Genomic DNA, 19,242 nt, shown 5'->3' with positions numbered 1-19,242 from the left:
TTTTAAACAGGCTTTATATACAGTAAGTGGTATTGCTCACAGCAAAAGAAACCTGTCTGCGTGTCTCACTTTTGGATGTTCTGGCCGTGAACAAACTCCTGCAGTCTCCGTTAGGGAGGGATGAGGGAAGCTGCCTGTGTTTCCTTGCGCGGAGTCACGTGCGCGCGCTGCAGTCCTGTCACTTCCTCCTCTTCACTTCATGACGAGGCGCGGCACGCAGCCATGGAGGCAAATACGGTAGACGGAGGGACCACACGGAGTCACCCACCGTACCACCCGATTCGGGTAAGCGCAGGTATCGGTGGGTGGCTTATTTGCGGGGGGGTGCCTTATTTTACATTTTTTTCTAAAAAGGGGGGGCTGTCTTATTTGATGGCCCTGCCTTATCATCGGGGAAACAGGGTAGGAAATAAAACTAAAAGACAATGGACATGAGTAGGTTTTGAAAATTTTGGCACTTGTTTATGCATAATACGTGAGGAGAGTTTTTTAAACTGTGATGTGTTCACCTCTTTTGACAGTACAGACATTAAATAGTAGAGGCTTGTTGGAATCCTTCACTGAAGTTTTGTGCAATACTGAGGGGTTTTTTTGTTGTTGTTTTTTGCCTCTCATTGACTGAAGACCTTGTGTATTTTCTCTCTTTTTGAATGGATTTTTTGGTGGAATTTTATATTTGACCTATTCAGCCATTATTTAGTTGTAGTAACATTAGCACATTGCCATAAATTCAAAAAATAGAAAATCGATCAGTGATATAAATGGCATTAATGCATGGGGAAAACCTATGTAAGGGTGTAGTTTCAAGTTTATTTAAAAATTTTATAAACCGCCCAATCGGTCTTCTAGGTGGTGAACATAAGAACATAAGAACTGCCATCTCCGGATCAGACCCATGGTCCATTGAGTCCGGCGATCCGCACACGCGGAGGCCCAGTCAGGTATACACCTGATGTAGTTTTAGTCACCCATATCCCTTTATGCCTCTCATAAGGAGATGTGTATCTAATTTGCCTTTGAATCCCAGCACAGTGGATTCCTTAATAACCTCCTTTGGGAGAGCATTCCAGGCGTCTACCACTCGCTGCGTAAAACAGTACTTCCTGACATTTGTCCTGGACTTGTCCCCCCTTAGCTTCAAACCATGTCCTCTTGTCCGTGTCGCGTTGGACAATGTAAATAATTTATGTTAAAACTTTAGTACAGGAAGAGGCGGTCAGAGCATACTGCAAGCGATTTCCTTCACTCGCCGGCACTCCTGCTGCCCTCTCCTGCCTCTCTGGCTGCCCTCTCCTATCTCCCCCGCTAAAAACCATATTCGCAGTTTTTCAGCATTCGCGGGGGTTCCTGGAACAGAACCCCTACGAATTTTAGGGGAGTACTGTATATCCTGTTTATTATTATTTATTAATGAAGATAAACATAGGAAAACCCTTGAAAACTTGTCAAAAGTTACATGGTTAATCTAGTAAAAATGTTATCACTACAACTTGGCTTTTGCCTTATTTTTCATATAACTAAGTGGACTACTATGGCAATCACAATTCTCTGTTTGAAATGTCTTTTTGGATTATTTTCACTATAGTATTTTTTTCTTCCTATTTTGTGTAGATCATTCAAACTGGCTGCTGAAATCTGCAGTTCAATTATTCATAATTTTTTTTATCATTAACAAACCTTTCAGAAAGCAGAAAATGTATTTTCATTTTAATCTTGCTCTGAATCTCCAATACTTATTCTCTAGGCTATTTTTGAAAACCAGATTTTTCAGATCTTGACATGATATCAAAAAAGGAACGTCAACAGTACCAAATTATGCTCCCAGTTCTTTCATTTCCCTATTTCCTACAATCTCTTTGAATTATAACATTGTCTGTAAATTCTTTTTCATAGAGAGGACGATTGATGTCAGGAATACCCTCCAAGAGAGGTGATGAAGATAAAACCAGTGACAGAGTTCAGAAAGGTATGTCAAACACAGTGGATCACTAAATAAAAATGAATGGCATACAAAACAAAAAAAATGGCTGTATGTGCAAAATGGTTGAGTTGTGCTTGGATGCCAACTCTTGAAGAACTAAGGCCAATGCCAGACAGAATTATACAGTCTGTGCCCTGCATATGGCAATCTGGTTTAGGATGGGCGGAGAGGGCTTCGACAGCAACTTTACTAATTGGAACATGAGGACAATTGTAGGCAGACTTTTGTGTCCTGCAAATGTCAAGATCGATTTGCATAGGCTGGAGTAGGCTTCGACAGAAACTCCAGTAGTTGGAACCTAACCTAAGAACAGTGGCAAGCAGACTTTACAGTTGAAGCCTTAGAAATGTCAAAGACCAAGATCAAGTATTTTATATGGCATTCATTATTGGTCTAATCATGAATTGATAACGAGTGTGGCTGTGGGCTCACTCAATGGACCTTTCACGTCTTTATCTACTGTCATTTATTATGTTATTAGGGCCTTTGGATGTTTTGTTTGCTAAAACTTCCAAATTGCCAGTTTTGAAATATATTTTTGGATAGTTTTCTATGCTGCTTGTATGCAGTCCTTTTAAATCTCAAGGGAGCATGTTGGGGGTATGTTTTGAGAAGGATTAGGGCAGACTTATGATTTGGACGTTTTGACTTTGAGGCTAGATCTGTTTCAATAACGAATAAGTGCCAAAATGGTGCCCAAACTGACCAGATGACCACTGGAGGCATGGCTCCCCTTTACTCCTTAGTGGCCAAGGACCCCCTCCCCATCCCCATCCCCCAAAGATGTAAATGAAACAGTACACCTTCAGATGTTATGGCCAGTCCTCTTACAGCAGCAATCAGGTCTCAGGAGTAGCCTAATGGTCAGTGCAGTGGACTGCAGAGAAAGAAATCCAGACCCATATCCAACTCTATATTGTAAACTTGTGGTGGAAAGTATGAGCCCTACAAACTCCACTCAAAACCTAATGGGATGCACCAGGGAGAAGCCTAAGGCACCTGGGATAATCAAGGCCTTAGGCCTCCTTCCCAGTATGTCCTGAGATGCAGTGGGCAAGGCCTAAGACCCTGATTGGCCAATCAAGGACATAGGCCATAGGACATGCGCATTGCATCCCAGGATGTACCGGGAAGGCTTCCTATTTTGAAGACTTGGGCCTGCCAGCCAGAGGGAGTAAGCATCCTTCTGGCCAATCTTTCTTCAAAAAGATATGGGAGTGTCGGGATGGGCTTAGGGATGTTGGGGTGGAATGTTGAGGTGTAGGGAGGTATCAGAGTTCAGGGGTTGTCAGTGGTTGGGGGTTCAGGGGGCCACCAGCAGGAGGGATTGGGTATCCCTTCTGCCATTCATGATGGGAGGGTTGGGGGTAGCTACCAGCAGGAGGAAATGGGTATCCCTCCTGCCAGAGGCCAGACAGCAGGCCATGGCAAAAAAGGGCACTGAGATGATGAAACTGGGCATAATTGAGGAATCTGCCAACAATTGATCATCTTCCATTATACTAGTGCCAAAGTCAGATGGCAACATCTGGTTTTTGTATTGCTTTCAGGAAGATGAAAGCTGTCTCCAGACTAGAGGCTTATTCCATGCTGAGGGTAGGTGAGCTGATCAAGCAGCTAGGAGGAGTTCAGTTTATCTTGACTTTGGACCTTGGACCAAAGGCTATTAGCAGGTAGCCCTCACTCCAGCTGCAAAGGAGAAGACATCCTTTTCCACACTTCAAGGTCTGTTCCAGTTCAAGGTGTTACCTTTTGACTTTCATGGAGCTCCAGCTACCGTCCAACACCTTGTTGACCACCTTCTTAAACCACATGGTGACTACGTGACTGTGTAGTTAGATGACATTCTCATCTATAGTAAGGATTGAAGGACCCATCTCATCCAGATACAAGCAAATTTGGAAAGTTTTCAGGCTGCTGGATTTATAGCAAATCCTAAAAAGTGCTTCTTGGGTGGACAAGAGGTCCAAAACCTGGAGTACTTGGGCAGGAAAGGTTACTTGAAACCCGAGCTCTGGAAAGTAGAAGCAATCATCCAGATACCAGTACCCAAATCCAACATACATGTGTGAGTCTTCCTAGGGATTACTGGATATTACTGGCAATTTATTCCAGAATTCGCTGAGAAGGCAGAACCACTAACTCGCCTTCTGTAGAAAAACATAAGAATAGCCTTACTGGGTCAGACCAATGGTCCATCAAGCCCAGTAGCCTGTTCTCACGGTGGCCAGTCCAGGTCACTAATACCTGGCCAAAACCTATGGATGTGGTAAGAGCGGTTAATGTAGCTGGTTTCAAGCATTAACATATTTTGTACTTTTTGTATGTTAAAATTAAAAAAAAAAAAAAATTTTGAACTGAAAAAAAAAAAAAGTTTTGGACAAGTTCCTGGAGGAAAATTCCATAGTCTTTATTGAGAAAGACATGGGGGAAGCCACTGGATCGGTAGCATGGAATGTGGCTTCCCCCATGTCTTTCTCAATAAAGACTATGGAATTTTCCTCCAGGAACTTGTCCAAATCTTTTTTTTTTTTTCAGTTCAATTTTTTATTTTATTTTAACATACAAAAAGTACAAAATATGTTAACAATGCTTGAAACCAGCTACATTAACCACTCTTACCGCATCTTCTGGCAATGCATTCCACAGCTTAACTATCCTCTGAGTGAAAAAATATTTCCTCCTAGTGGTTTTAAAAGTATTTCCCTGTAACTTAATCGAGTGTCCCTAGTCTTTGTCACTTTTGACAGAGTGAAAAATCGATCCACTTGTACCCGTTCTACTCCACTCAGGATTTTGTATACTTCAATCATAAAAATAAAAGAACATAAGAATTGCCGCTGCTGGGTCAGATCAGTGGTCCATCATGCCCAGCAGTCTGCTCACGTGGCGGCCCTCTGGTCAAAGACTCTCTCCCTTTTCCAAGCTGAAGAGCCCTAACCTTTTTAGTCTTTCCTCATATGAGAGGAGTTCCATCCCCTTTTTCATCTTGGTCGCTCTTCTTTGAACCTTTTCTTGTGCCGCTATATCTTTCTTAAGATAAAGAGACCAGAATTGAATGCAATACTCCAGATAAGGTCATACCATGGAGCGATACATGGGCATTATAACATTCTTAGTTTTGTTAACCATCCCTTTTAAAATAATTCCTAGCATCCTGTTTACTTTTTTTGGCCGCAGAAGGTTTCATCGTATTGTCTATGATGACACCCAGATCCTTTGCTTGTGCATGAAACCCCAAGGTGGACCCTAGCATCCGGTAACTCTGAGTCGGGTTATTCTTCCCAATGTGCATTAGAACTGAACATTGCATACCAAGCCTTGAAGAAGGATATATGCTCAGAGTCAGCGCTGGTCCGCCTAGACTTCACCCAGCCCTTCATGATACAGACAGATGCATCAAAAATTGGGCTCAGGGCTGTCCTAGGGAGAGGAACTATGTGACCATTGAAATTCAATGCAAAGAAATGCAGAGTAATGCATTTGGAGATTAATAATCGGAAGGAACCGTATATGCTGGGAGGTGAGAAGCTGATATGCACGGACGGGGAGAGGGACCTTGGGGTGATAGTGTCCGAAGATCTAAAGGCGAAAAAACAGTGTTACAAGGCAGTGGCTGCTGCCAGAAGGATGCTGGGCTGTATAAAGAGAAGGGTAGCCAGTAGAAGGTGTTGACGCCCCTGTACAGGTCATTGGTAAGGCCCCACTTGGAGTATTGTGTTCAGTTTTGGAGACCATATCTGGCGAAGGAAGTAAGAAGACTTGAAGCAGTCCAGAGGAGGGTGACAAAAATGATAGGAGGCTTGTGCCAGAAGACGTATGAGGAGAGACTGGAAGCCCTGAATATGTATATCCTAGAGGAAAGGAGAAACAAGGGAGATATGATTCAGATATTCAAATACTTGAAGGGTATTAATGTAGAACAAAATCTTTTCCAGAGAAAGGAAAATGGTAAAACCAGAGGACATAATTTGAGGTTGAGGGGTGGTAGATTCAAAGGCAATGTTAGGAAATTCTACTTTACGGAGAGGGTGGTGGATGCCTGGAATGCGCTCCCGAGAGAGGTGGTGGAGAGTAAAACTGTGACTGAGTTCAAAAAAGCGTGGGATGAACACAGAGGATCTAGAATCAGAAAATAATATTAAATATTGAACTAAGACCAGTACTGGGCAGACTTGCACGGTCTGTGTCTGTATATGGTCGTTTGGGGGAGGATGGGCTGAAGAGGGCTTCAATGACTGGGAGGGTTTAGATAGGATGGAGTAGGTCTTAACGGAGATTTTGGCAGTTGGAACCCAAGCTTTGGATTCTTGCCCAGAAATAGCTAAGAAAAAAAATTTAAAAATTTAAATTGAATCAGGTTGGGCAGACTGGATGGACCATTCGAGTCTTTATCTTCTGTCATCTACTATGTTACTATGTTGAAAAGGAAGCCCCTGCAGTCAAATGGGCTTTGAAACTGTTCCAATATCTACTGGGATGACATTTCCAGCTGATCACAGAGCATGAACCACTCAAGTAAATGGCTTGCCACAAGGAGTAAAATGTTCACATCATGAGTTGGTTCCTTAGCCTCTAATCCTTTAGTTTTGAGGTGCAACATCAGGCAGTCTGAGAACACTCAAATGTTATTTTTTTTTTTTTGTCTCAGGAGGTGAACCCTGACATGCTATGCACTCAACTGGGCAGAGTTGAGCTGAGAGGAAGAGTATGCAAAGGAGTCTATAGGATGCGACCACTTCCCCTGTTGGATACTCCCTCAGTGTCAGAGCCACCTTCAATTTCCATAGCCCTTCCCAAAGGTACTCCAGTATATAAATAAATTTTTATGTTATGTTAATGTCTGCCTCTTTGTGAAAAGTTGGGGTTTTCATCTGCTTATAAAATTAATGCTAGAAGAGAGAATGGAAAGCTGTTTGCCTAACAAGCCCTTTGGAGTAAAACAAGTTTCCTTCAGATAAATAAATACCCCCACAAAATCTGAAAAGACATATGGTAGGTAGATATGGGATTAATCCCATTTGCTATAGAAAGTAGTATTTCATTCATGAGCTATTTTACAAGATTAGACTAGAACAAATTACGGTATGTAGCTCATGAAATCCTGTAAGGAAGAAGGAGAGGACTGTGGAAACAATGTCTTAGGAAAAGAAAAATTAAGTTTTTGGCAGTAACCAGAGTAAAGGAAGCAGGAAGAGAGAATGGAAGGCTCAAACTTTATTTATTCAGGCAGGACATCTAGCCTTATAGAGGAAAGAATAAAAAGAAGTCTACCTCTAGGTAGCTGCTGACCTAGCCGTCTATTCAGATTTCAGTAAACTAATGTGCCCAAGAGATCATTCCATTCAGTGCAATAACATATTAATCATTATTTTTTTTTTAACAAAAATAAAATAACTGCTGAACTAAGGTATTTCTGATAGAAATGTCCTGAACACATCAGTTTTGATAGATGGTATAAGACGGAACTATGATGATTGCCAACGTAACATGAGTCCTGCTGGTAGTGGTGTATTGGCTTGCCACCCCATGAAGGGTAACATAGAAACATATAACATAGTAGATGATGGCAGATAAAGACCCAAATGGTCCATCCAGTCTGCCCAACCTGATTCAATTTAAATTTTTTAATTTTTTCTTCTTAGCTTTACCCAGTACTGTGCTTGGGTTCCAACTGCCGAAATCTCTGTTAAGACTTACTCCAGCCCATCTACACCCTCCCAGCCAGAGAAAGAATTTACAAAAGCCAATATACGGGGTATTGTCAGGCAGAGGAAGGCTACAGCCTCCCAAATAACATAGGGGGAGGGGAGAGGATGAAGGGAGAGAACATCATATGGTTTAACTCTCAAAAGAACTTGGGTCCTGTACAGTCATAGGAATATTTTCTTAAAAGCACCTCAGTAGATGTAACCCCCCTTCCAAAAAAAAAAAAAAAAGTCATCTTCAAAACAGTAGCAAGAAGGAAAATCAGCAAGATCACTGGTACAGATCAAACAAGGTAGTTCAAAAGGAATAGCATAATGGGTAGGAGGGTTGTGTATGAACCCACTGATACAATTTTCTCTCTCATCATAGATCACCATTGCAACTCCTTCTTGAGTGGAGTGGCTTGTGAACCTAGGGAACTGGGTTCGGTTCTCACTGCAGCTCCTAGTGACTCTAGGTAAGTCACCTAAACCTCTGTTGCCCCAGGTATAAAATAGGCACCACTATATAACATGCAACCCACTTTGATTGTAACCACAGAAAAGCAGTATATGAAACCCCATCTCCTTTCTCGTGTCCTGTCTGTTTCTTTTGGTCTCAAGGTTTATGTCCACTCCTGTTTTCTCTCTGGAAGGCACTTTAAGAGGATATGCGTTCTCAAAATACTATAAAATATCTTGATATCTTGATAAAATTATGTTCTGTCCTAGGCTCTATATAAAAATCCAAAACCTCTCTCACAAATAGCATAAATGGTCAGTAGTCTTCGTCATAAGGCATATGGGGACACACTTAAAATCTCAATATGTTTACTTTGAGGAAAGGCAGGAGAGGGGAGATATGATAAAGATGTTTAAATATCTATGTGGCATAAATAGGCATGAGGCCAGTCTCTTTCATTTAACAGGAAGCTCCAGAGTGAGAGGGCATGGGATGAAGTTAAGAGGTGATAGGCTCAGGAGTAATCTAGAAGTGGTGGAGACTAAGACTCTCTGAATTCAAGAAAGCATGTGACAGGAACGTGGGATCTCTTAGGGAGAGGAAGAGATAGTGGATGCTGTGGATGGGCAGACTGGATGGACCTTCATGTTTCTATGTTTCATTGGGGAAGGTACAAGTATAAAACATAGAGAAAAGCATATCATCTTACCAAAAATCAATTAAAAATATTTTCCAAAACTCCCAAGAAGATACCACTTAATGTTCACTGTACAAAAGGTTTGTTTGATTAATTCCCCTTTCTTTGGAAAGAAGAAGGAATAAAGTACTTAGGCATTTGGATTAAAAATACGCTGGAAGAAACAATGAAAATAAATGAAAATTTTTTATTACAGAAGATAACAGAAATGTGTGAGCAATAGAATCCTTTACATCTTTCGTGGTGGGGCAGAGTCCAAACTATTAAAATGATGATTTTGCCTGTGGTTTGTTATCAGATGGGTATGTTACTAGTTTTTTTTCAAGGGTCCTTTTATAAAAAATTAAATAGTATTCTTACAAAATTTATTTGGCTGGGTAAAACTCCTAGAATTACTTTGGTATCTTTACAAAAGCCGATTTCAGAGGGAGGGGTAAATTTTCCTAATTTTTATAGGTACCATCAATCCTATATTTTGCACCAGGGTATGTATTGGTTCCTCCCAGAGCTCATGGAAAAACTCCCTGATTGGTTGTGGTTAGAATGGCAACTCATGTCTCCTATATGTCTATGCCATGTTCTCAGTATCAAAATCCCTAGGTACTGTAAAGATAACAGAATATTAGTTGATACATGGAAAACACTGCGATATTTAAGTAATTTAACAACTACTCCAATTCACAAATCTACAAATCAATCTATATGGCTGAACTCCAAGATTCAAATTGGCGGAGAAAGGCTCGCCTGGAAGCGTTGGATGATAGCAGGAATACGTTTATTAGATGATGTTATCTCTAATGGTAAAATGCTTGAATTTTCACAGTTGCAACATAAATATGGCCTTAATAAATCAGAAAGTTTTAGATGGTTGCAACTGAAGCAGGCCATGAATGGAAAAACCTTAATAATCAATATAGTATGGAATTCCTATGCTTTCAGGCGGACTTTTTGGGTCACCAGGCCGCCCAGTGGTATAAATTGCTGACTGGATTTATTATAAAGAAACCAAACACTGGTCTGAGAGACATTTGGAGCATTGAGATTAAGCATCAAATTACTGCGTCTCAATGGCCACCGATTTGGACTTGGAGGATGGGATGTACAGTGTCGGCATCTATGAGACAAACTTGGTATTTTCTGTTACATAGAGCATTATGGACCCCTGTTCGGTTACAAAAATTTGGATAGCTCTAAGTCTGATAGATGTTGGCACTGTCATCTTGAAGCAGGGACTTTAGATCATTTATTATTCTATTGTCCATTTATTATGAATTTTTGGAAATTAATTTGGGACCAAATTAATTGTTTATTGGACAATCCAGTGGCATTATCATATGATACTGTGCTGTTTGGTATGGCAATGAGAGCAAAAAGTCAGATTTCTTCAAATAATAATAAATTATTACTTATAATGACTGGGGTTGCCATTCAACAAATTACGTATAATTGGAAAAACTGGAGTAGATTAAATTATAATTTCTGGTGGAATTCCTTATGTCATATTTATAAAAAGGGAAGATTTATTGCAATACAGCGAGGATGTTTCAGGAAATTTCAAGATGTGTGGGAGCCATTAACAAAATATTTTACTGATAAGATGACTTTTTTTTTCCCCCTTAAATTTACAGGTTCAATTTTGAGTGGGGGAGAGTAATTTTATTATTACATATTGTACAAGGTATTTGATAATATGATAGGAAAGGGTGGGCGATAAGAGCATATCATTTGTACCATGGATGATTATTAAGTGATATATTTATTGTTAATCTGTTTTAACATATTGACATACTTATTGTAAGTTTGAAAATGAATAAAGATTAAAAAAAAAGAAGATATCTTGTGATTGCCATGTTGGACATGTGGAAATAAGGGTCAATAAGCAGGTTGTAGTTGATACATCGTTAATTTAATAAAAAGGTATCTTTGGCAAGCTGTTGAGATGTAACATCCCATCAGGTCAGTGGGAAAAATGCAGTTAGGATCCCCTTGATATTCTTTAGGTCTTAGCCGGCCGGAAACAGCTCCCAGCTGGCTAAGTATTGTTTCACTGCCTTTCTGCTCACCGGCTAGCCATGTGTATGCTTTTCAGCGCTATAGAAATGATAAATAGTAGTAGTAAGGCACATGGCCAGATTGATCCACCTAAAAGGCAAGTCCATCTTTGGCCATTTTACCTTAGCTGGCCAGATGATGAAAATTGGCTTGGCCAGCTAAGCATGAGCCGCTGAACTTTGCCGTGGATATTCAGTGCTAGGACTGGATTTGGTCATGCTCTTGATTATCCGGGATCACTGCGGCCCATGGAAGGTAACGAAGTTAAGCTTCCCATGAGCTGAATATAAGGAATATTGGGGCAAATTCTATAAACGGTCTCCCAATTATAGGCAGCGGTAGGCGTCCTACCGCTGTTTAACCAGCCAATTGGGATGCACGATTTTAGAAAAAACCTAATCGAGGCAGGTGGCCTACAATGTAGGCATTTTCATGGGACTAGGGAGACGCATAGGAACACCTAAGCTCACCCAAGGCTGGGTGTGATTTCACCTGGAAGTGGTCTTGGTCGAGTTCATAGCTGCAACAGATGTCCCTAGAGCTGCAATAGACATCTGAAATGTAGGCCATTAAAATGCTGGCCTACATTTCAAATAGATATGGCCAGGGAGGGATCAAAGACTCCGATTGGCCAGATAGCAAAGTCCATAGGCGTGGCCTTTGGTATCTGGCCAATCGGAGTCTTAGACCACTCCCAGTACATCCCAGAATGCATTGGGAAGGAGGTCTAAGACTCCAGTTGGCAGGGGCCTTAGGTTCCTAGGCCAATCAGGACCTTAGGCACCTCCCCGGTGCTTCCCAGGTTACACCGGGAAGGGGAAGGCCTGCCACTGTGAAGAGGTGAGCTTGGCAGTCGGAAGGAGGAGTAGGCATCCCTCTGGTCTGCTGTACTACAAAAGGTATTGGGGGGGGAGGGTTCAGGGTAGGTTCTGGGTGATGTCAAGAACTTCAAACCAGTAGCCTCAATCCAACTACATTTTAAACTAGAAGAAAGTGTGGTAGCCACTCAAAATATTTACTCTATTACATGCTACTCAATCAGGCTTCAGAAAACAGTACAGCACTGAAACCCTATTAGGAACAATGATTTCTGTGATAAAATGTATGAGCACTGTGTTAGAGATACACATCTTCCTGATGTAAGGGAAGCAGAACGGTGGCAGTGAAAACAGATGTTCCTATTGCTTTGCAAATGATTTTTGAATGCAGGGCTGGTGGTAGAAGGGAATTGGGAAATGGGGGCTGAAAAGTAGGGGGCGGCAGGTGGGAGAAGGGGGCTGGGGTTTGCAAATGGCTAGGAAAAAATGATTTTGGAAAGTTCCACTTGAATGTAAAATTATACTCTGAGAGCAATTCTACAGCTGGGTGCCACAATTTATTTGCTGAATGCTAATTCTATAACTGCATCTGTGCACTAAGATGTCATTAGAGAATGCTACTAGTTTGTAAACACTGATATGCCTAAATGTAGACATGAACAATTATACCAGGTGTATGAGTTCATGCCTAAATGTGATACTTCAGAACAAAACCTACAATATGTTGTAAGTTAAACATATAACTGGGAGCCCAGTCAACATGTATGCTCCATGCACTTATATTCTAAGGGCCGGATTCTGTATAGGATGCCAGGTCTCAGCAGCCGCCTAAGCGGATTTTGAGAATTGCACACGGTCTGGGTTGGGCCCATGTGCCTAAAGCCCCGCCCATAGGAGGAGCCTAAGGCTACTGGGCCGATTCCAGTTGTCCCAGGCGCTTCAGGCCCCACCTGTGGGCAGGGTTTGAGGTGCCTGGGCCAATCAGGCCCTAAGGCCCGCCTTTCTGAGGATGGTGAGCCTGCCGGCCGGACAGGCTTGGGACCCGTCCGTCCATCCAACTTTTTTTTAAGGTAAGGGGGGTTGGGGGTCAGGTGTCGCGGGGTCGGTGGGGGGTCTCACGGGTCGGCGGGTGGGGGAGGTGTTTGGAGGGCCGATTGGGGGTTCGGGGATGACAGTCATGGGGGCTGTGTCGGGGTAGGAGGGCCTGGGATCCCTCCCGCTTGTATCTTAGTGGGGGTGGGGGGTAGGGGTCATCTGGGCAGGAGGGGATGGGTTCCCAACTGCCCAATCATGTAGGGGGGTATGTCGCCGGGCAGGAGGGGTTGAGCTCCCTCCTGCCCCATCTTGTAGGGGGGAGTGTCACTGGGCAGGAGGGGTTGAGTTCCCTCCTACCAGATCTTGTCAAGGGGCGGTCGCCAGGGCAGGAGGGGTTGGGCACCCTCCTGCCCGGATCGAGTCGCGGGGGGGTCGCTGGGGCAGGAGGGGTTGGGCTCCCTCCTGCCCAGATCGAGTCACGGGAGAGGGGTGGATCGCTGCAGGAGAGATGGCTCATCTCTCCTGCCGCGATGGTGATCACCCACTCCCCCCGAACCGCGGCACTTCAGGGGTGAGGATCGCCGGCAGGGGAGATGCCCTGCCACGATGCTCACCCCAAAATGCCGCAGTTCGAGGGTGTGAGCGATCACCATCGCGGCAGGAGAGATGAGCCATCTCTCCTGCAGCAATAGTGGCAATAGTCAGGTTGCTGGGGCCGCTGAGCGGCAGCGATCAGCTCAGCAGCCCCTTTTTCGGCATTTATACCTGTTTTGACTTGGTCTAAGTCAAAACGTATAAGTGCCGACTAGGCAACCTTCCTAAACTTTTAGTTATACCTGCTGTACGCCTATGTCTAGATCGGCCCACCTCCTGCCCTTTCCCCTCCTCTAAAAACACCTCTTTTCGCTCTATGCGTTTAGAGGCAGGGGAAAGGCCTAAACTGGTTTTAGATAACCCAGCTTATGGGTACTTGGAAGATCAGGCCACTTTTTAGAATTTTTTTTATTATTATTATGAGCCCCTTAGCATGCAGCATCCCTGCATCTACCTTTAGTCAACCTGTACTGAATTACTTCCTCAGCAATGTTCCCTCTAAGTCAGGGGTCTCAAAGTCCCTCCTTGAGGGCCGCAATCCAGTCAGGTTTTCAGGATTTCCCCAATGAATGTGCATGCACTGCTTTCAATGCATATTCATGGGGGAAATCCTGAAAACCCGACTGGATTGCGGCCCTCAAGGAGGGACTTTGAGACCCCTGCTCTAAGCTGTGTGGGAGTTCTCCAACTATTTTCCTGTCAGTGGGGATGTTGTCTCAGTATTGCATTTTCAATAGTGAGGGGCAGGCAAGTTCTGTAGGATTCCAGGGGACCCATTTTTTACTAACTATTGAGAATACAATATTGAAGCACCATCCTCCACTGGCAGCAGTATGGTTGGAGGACTGCCGTACAGCTGGAATAGAAGGAAATGGGTTAAAAGAAAATAAAGGAGTATTTTGTAAAAGAACTGGAATGTATTTTGATTAAGGAGTGTGAGTAAAAGAAAACGAAGAAGCAAAGTGAAGCTATGAAGACCATAACCATGTTTTTTCCAAAAGTTCAAGAAGAAAACAGGCAGGAATCACTCAACAATACAATTACTACATTTTTTTTAAAGAATTGCTTCAGTTTCAATAACAGGCCCAATAAGCAATTTGATTTTAAGGCAGTATACAAGAAATTAAGGGGGGGGGATTTCATCAAGGGGTGCTGATTTAGCACATGTTAAATTCTAAGATATCCATATAATGAGCCTTATAATGGGCCTTTCAGGGAAAATCCTGTGATATAAAATTGATACAGTAAGTTTTGAATTTGCATGACTGGATGAATGTGTATATATTTTTTGTTTTGCACCTATATAGATCTGTCCTATCTTAAAATGTTTTTTTTTTCTATATATTAGATACATGTAAACCACTTGGAACTGTCATAAGGACAAGAGGTATAACAAGTTTTAATAAAACATAAACATATAACATTATATCCTATGGACATCTTAGCGCTTAGCGTGTGCTAAATTGGTTAGTAGCCCTTGATGAAATCTCCCTCAAATAATAATTTCAAATACTATTCTTTTTTTTCTGGGGGGGGTTAATATTTTTATTAAAGAATCATTGCACAAGAGAGAATACAAAACGCAACCAAGAGAGAAAACATTAAAATACAAAATACAAAGGCTCAGACAAGATACAGCAATAAAATAGTCAAACCATCAGCAAAGCAGCTCCCATGCAAAAAATCAATTCTGAATTCATCAGATGCTGGATTTCCAGCCTGAAGAAGGTATTTCCATCATACAAAGAAGCATTTCAGAGCATTGCTTCCAGACATATGGAATGATGATTCTCAGGAGTCGATATTCAAAGCAATGTAGTTGGCCAGAAGTTGCGGTTGGTTAAAGCGCTTGTTCGGGGTTAACCAGTCATATTCAGTAGCATTGTTTTGAGAGGCATTCCAGGGGCAGAGTTAGCTCTTGGCTAGTTAAATGCTGACATTCAGCACTTAACCAGCCAAGGTAACTGCATAAATAGGATTGCATAAAAGTCAGTCCTATCTTTATTCATTTTGCCATAGCCCATTAACAGGCCATGTTTTCACTGGCTCCGCATATCTAGAAATTCGGTGCCAGTGTCTAGATCAGGGGTAGGGAACTCCGGTCCTCGAGAGCCGTATTCCAGTCAGGTTTTTGGGATTTCCCAATGAATATGCATTGAAAGCAGTGCATGCAAATAGATCTCATGCATATTCATTGGGGGAAATCCTGAAAACCCGACTGGAATACAGCTCTAGAGGACCGGAGTTCCCTACCCCTGGTCTAGACCTAATACTGACTCCAGGAATAATGCTGGTTGAGATCAACAAAATGTTGATCATCATTGGTTGATTTTTGGGCCCTCAGGGGATGATTCTATAAAAGGAGACTAAGTTACTTGGCAAAATACCCTTAATAGCCTCAATAATTGGAAAATTAATTGGGCAATAGGCGCTTATCCAATTCTATAAAAGATTGGTGCCTATCACATGGCGCTTAGCAGTGCCTAATGGCTAAGTGGGCAGAGAATGACTCAGGTGCCACTGAGCGCAATTCTCCAAAAACGTAGGCGCCTGAAATATAGGCCTTTAAAACCTTGGCCTATGTTTCAGGTGCCTAAGTTTTTATATAGGCACCGCTAACCACGATTCTGTAAACAATGCCTAAGCGTGATTGATATGCAGCTGGCACTATTTTTCTAGGCGCTGGCTGATTTAGGCACCGTTTACAGAATCAGTCCCTCAGTATTTTGCATCTTAAGCTATGCATTAATTCATTTACTGAATGGTGACTGCCTTTTATGAAACGGTGACTGGCATACTTACAACAAACATGTCTTCTACCCTGGCAATTCCTTTTCCAAATATGGTCCCTAGCTGATCACCAACTCCAGCCAATAGGAAGCCAAACAGGGGAATTCCCAGTAAGGCGTAGATGACGCAGAATATCTTTCCACCTTCTGTACGTGGTGAGATATTTCCAAAACCTAAATTGTAAACAATTTCATTTGTGAATGAATTAGCTATACACATCAGATTCATTCATTCTACTGGATAACACATATTGCAACATGAAATATCTGTACATATAATTATAATATACTATAATTTATAACACACAGAAACACTCTAAGGGGTAGTTTCAAATGTGTGTTATGGGGATAAAACACTATTTTTGGCAGATAATATGCGTTAGCGTAATTCCATAAAGGTTCTCTAACCTAAACATGAACATGAATTCTATCTCAGCAGTTACATGCATAATTGGTGTTTTACAATACTAGCGTAAGTCAGCATTTATGCACATACTTTAGGTGCAACCACTTATGCTATGTCATTGGCTCAGTGGTCTCAAACTCGCGGCCCGGTGGCCACATGTGGCCTGCCAGGTACTATTTTGAGGCCCTCGGTATGTTTATCATAATCACTGAAGTAAAATAAAACAATTTCTTCATCATATGTCCCTTTAGCTATAAATTACAATATTATTATTAAGACTTAGCCAAAAGGAAAGATTTATAAACTATAAAGAGTTTTACCTCATGCAAAATTGACATTTCTTTAATAAGACATTAACTATTTTTTTCTGAGGCCCTCCAAGTACCTACAAATCCAAAATGTGGCCCTGCAAAGGGTTTGAGTTTGAGACCACTGCATTGGCTGGTGTAAATACACCTCTAAGTGCTCTCAATTATGTATGAAATTGACAGCATTTTAAAAGAGGGAAGGCTTCCAAGGTCAGCCGCTACTCACGGCTTTGCGACGAGAAGTGCAGCTGGGAGGAGGGAGCCGGTGAGAGGAGGTAAACACCCGTGGGAGGAAATGAGGCACGAATTTGGGACACAGAACATAGGGAAGGATGATGAGGGGTATACTGGAACACAGAAGGGAGAAGGGTCACGTTTGAACAGGAAGTGAGGAAGAGGTGGCGTATTGGCACAGGAAGGGAGAGGCAGGACCCTGGTTCGTAAGTGAGTCTGACCTAAGTTTGACATTCTTAACCAGAGGAATGCCTGTACCTGAGACCTTTAGGTGAAGTTCACTGCAGTGCCCCCTAGGGTACCCCACTACTCTGCTGGGATGTTTGTGTGGCCAGTCTAAAAAGCATACTGGTCCCTCCTACACCCCAATGGATGGTTTTTGTGCATTTTTCATTTGGACATTTCTTTTTTAAATTATTCAAAATGATAGCTGCACTGAGGACAAACACAGCTAGGAAATGAACATTTTCGAAACAAAAAGTAACACAGTAACACAGCAAATGATGGCAGATAAAGACCCGAATGGTCCATCCAGTCCATCTACTGAAGTCACTGTAAAAGCTCACTCCGGCTCATCTACATCATCCCAGCCCATCCTCAACTGAATGGCCATATACGGGACACAGACCATGCAAGTCTGCCCAGTACTGGCCTTGGTTCTTCAATATATACCATTATTTTCTGATTAGAGATCCTCTGTGTTCATTCCATGCTCTTTTGAACTCTGTCACCGTCCTCCTCTCCACCAGCTCCTTCAGGAGTGCATTCCAGGCACCAACCACCCTCTCCATAAAGAAGAATTTACTAACATTATTACCACCCCTCAACTTCAGATTATGGCTTCTGATTTTCCAATTTCTCTAGAAAAAAAATACTTGACATCAACTCTCTATGGCTATTGTGAACCATTTCCAAGCTGCTTGTGAGTCACTTCTATATCTATTAGACTCACAATCTATCAGTGGGTTGGCCTGGATAGATGTAAGTTCATAGTTAAGGTGGGTTTGTGGAACCAGCACTGAGACTTGAGCTTGAGTCTATATGCCTGTAAGGCACTGCGACAACCATTATGTTTTGAAAACGGTCATGTTTGCTACCAGATTTTTGGACGTTTTTCACAAAGTGTCTAGACAGATTTAGAAGGTAAGAACATTAGAATAGCCTTACTGGGTCAGACCAATGGTCCAAGACAACAAAAAAATTGACCCCTTGAATCCACAGAGGAGTAAAGATCCAAACCAAAACTAATGTTAAATAATTCCTAGCATCTTGTTTGCTTTTTGGCAGCCACCGCACACTGAGCGGAAGGTTTCATCATATTGTCTACAATGACACCCAGATATTTTTCTTGGGTGCTAACCCCCAAGGTGGACCATAGCATCTGGAAACTGTGATTTGGGTTATTCTTCCCAATGTACATCACTTTACATTTGTCCACATTAAATTTCATCTGCCACTTGGATATCCAGTCTTGCAATTTCCTAAGGTCTGCCTGCAATTTTTCACATTCTGCATGAGATTTAACAACAGTTTAGTGTTATCTGTAAATTTAATCACATCACCTGTCGTTCCATTTTCCAGATCATTTATAAATAAGTTAAATAGCACCTGTCCCAATACAGACCCCCTGCGGCACTCCACTGTTTACTCTCCTCCATTGAAAAAAATAACTAATTCCTAATCCACAACTGAACTTTGCCACCTATTCCATGCCACCTATGCCACTCTTTAATTTTCTCAGGAGCCTCTCATGAGGCACATTGTCTAAAGCTTTCTGAAAATCTAGATACACTACTAGTGGCGTAGTAAGGATTGGAGGCACCCCAACGCACTCCTCTCCGCGCACCACCCCACTCCTTCCTGCTCCCATTCCACAGTTGCGCTCTCCCTCTCCCCCATGCCTCTTAATCTTCACCAGCGTGAGTGGCTTCTGCAAGCATGCTCCTCGCCAGCATTGAATTCCCTCTGATCAGGCCCCGTGACCTGGAAGTGATTCAGAGGGGAACCAGGCTGGCGCAAGCAACAGGCAGAAGTTGCTTACACTAGCGAAGATAATATGGAGGTATGGGGTAGGGGTAGGGATGGCATGGTGTGTCAGGGCAAGGCAGAGAGATGCCAGCGTTCCCACTGACTTGGTACCCGGGGCAGTCCACACCACCCCTTACTATGCCACTGTAC

General features: G+C 42.5%; 1 protein-coding gene across 6 annotated transcripts in view; it reads right to left on the bottom strand.

Moving 5' to 3' along the window:
• KCNK2 (potassium two pore domain channel subfamily K member 2) overlaps positions 1-19,242 on the bottom strand; it is a 149,757-nt gene that overhangs the window by 40,128 nt on the left and 90,387 nt on the right. For all 6 annotated transcript variants that reach the window (XM_033935610.1, XM_033935613.1, XM_033935611.1 and 3 more), the window contains one exon: positions 16,130-16,290. In XM_033935610.1, coding sequence (XP_033791501.1) covers positions 16,130-16,290 — 161 coding nt within the window. The remainder of the gene's footprint in view (positions 1-16,129; positions 16,291-19,242) is intronic.

Source organism: Geotrypetes seraphini, chromosome 3, assembly GCF_902459505.1.
Source record: "Geotrypetes seraphini chromosome 3, aGeoSer1.1, whole genome shotgun sequence".
Taxonomy (NCBI): domain Eukaryota; kingdom Metazoa; phylum Chordata; class Amphibia; order Gymnophiona; family Dermophiidae; genus Geotrypetes; species Geotrypetes seraphini.
The sequence above is the reverse complement of the archived record's forward strand: the minus strand, read 5'-3'. Positions and strand labels throughout refer to the sequence as shown.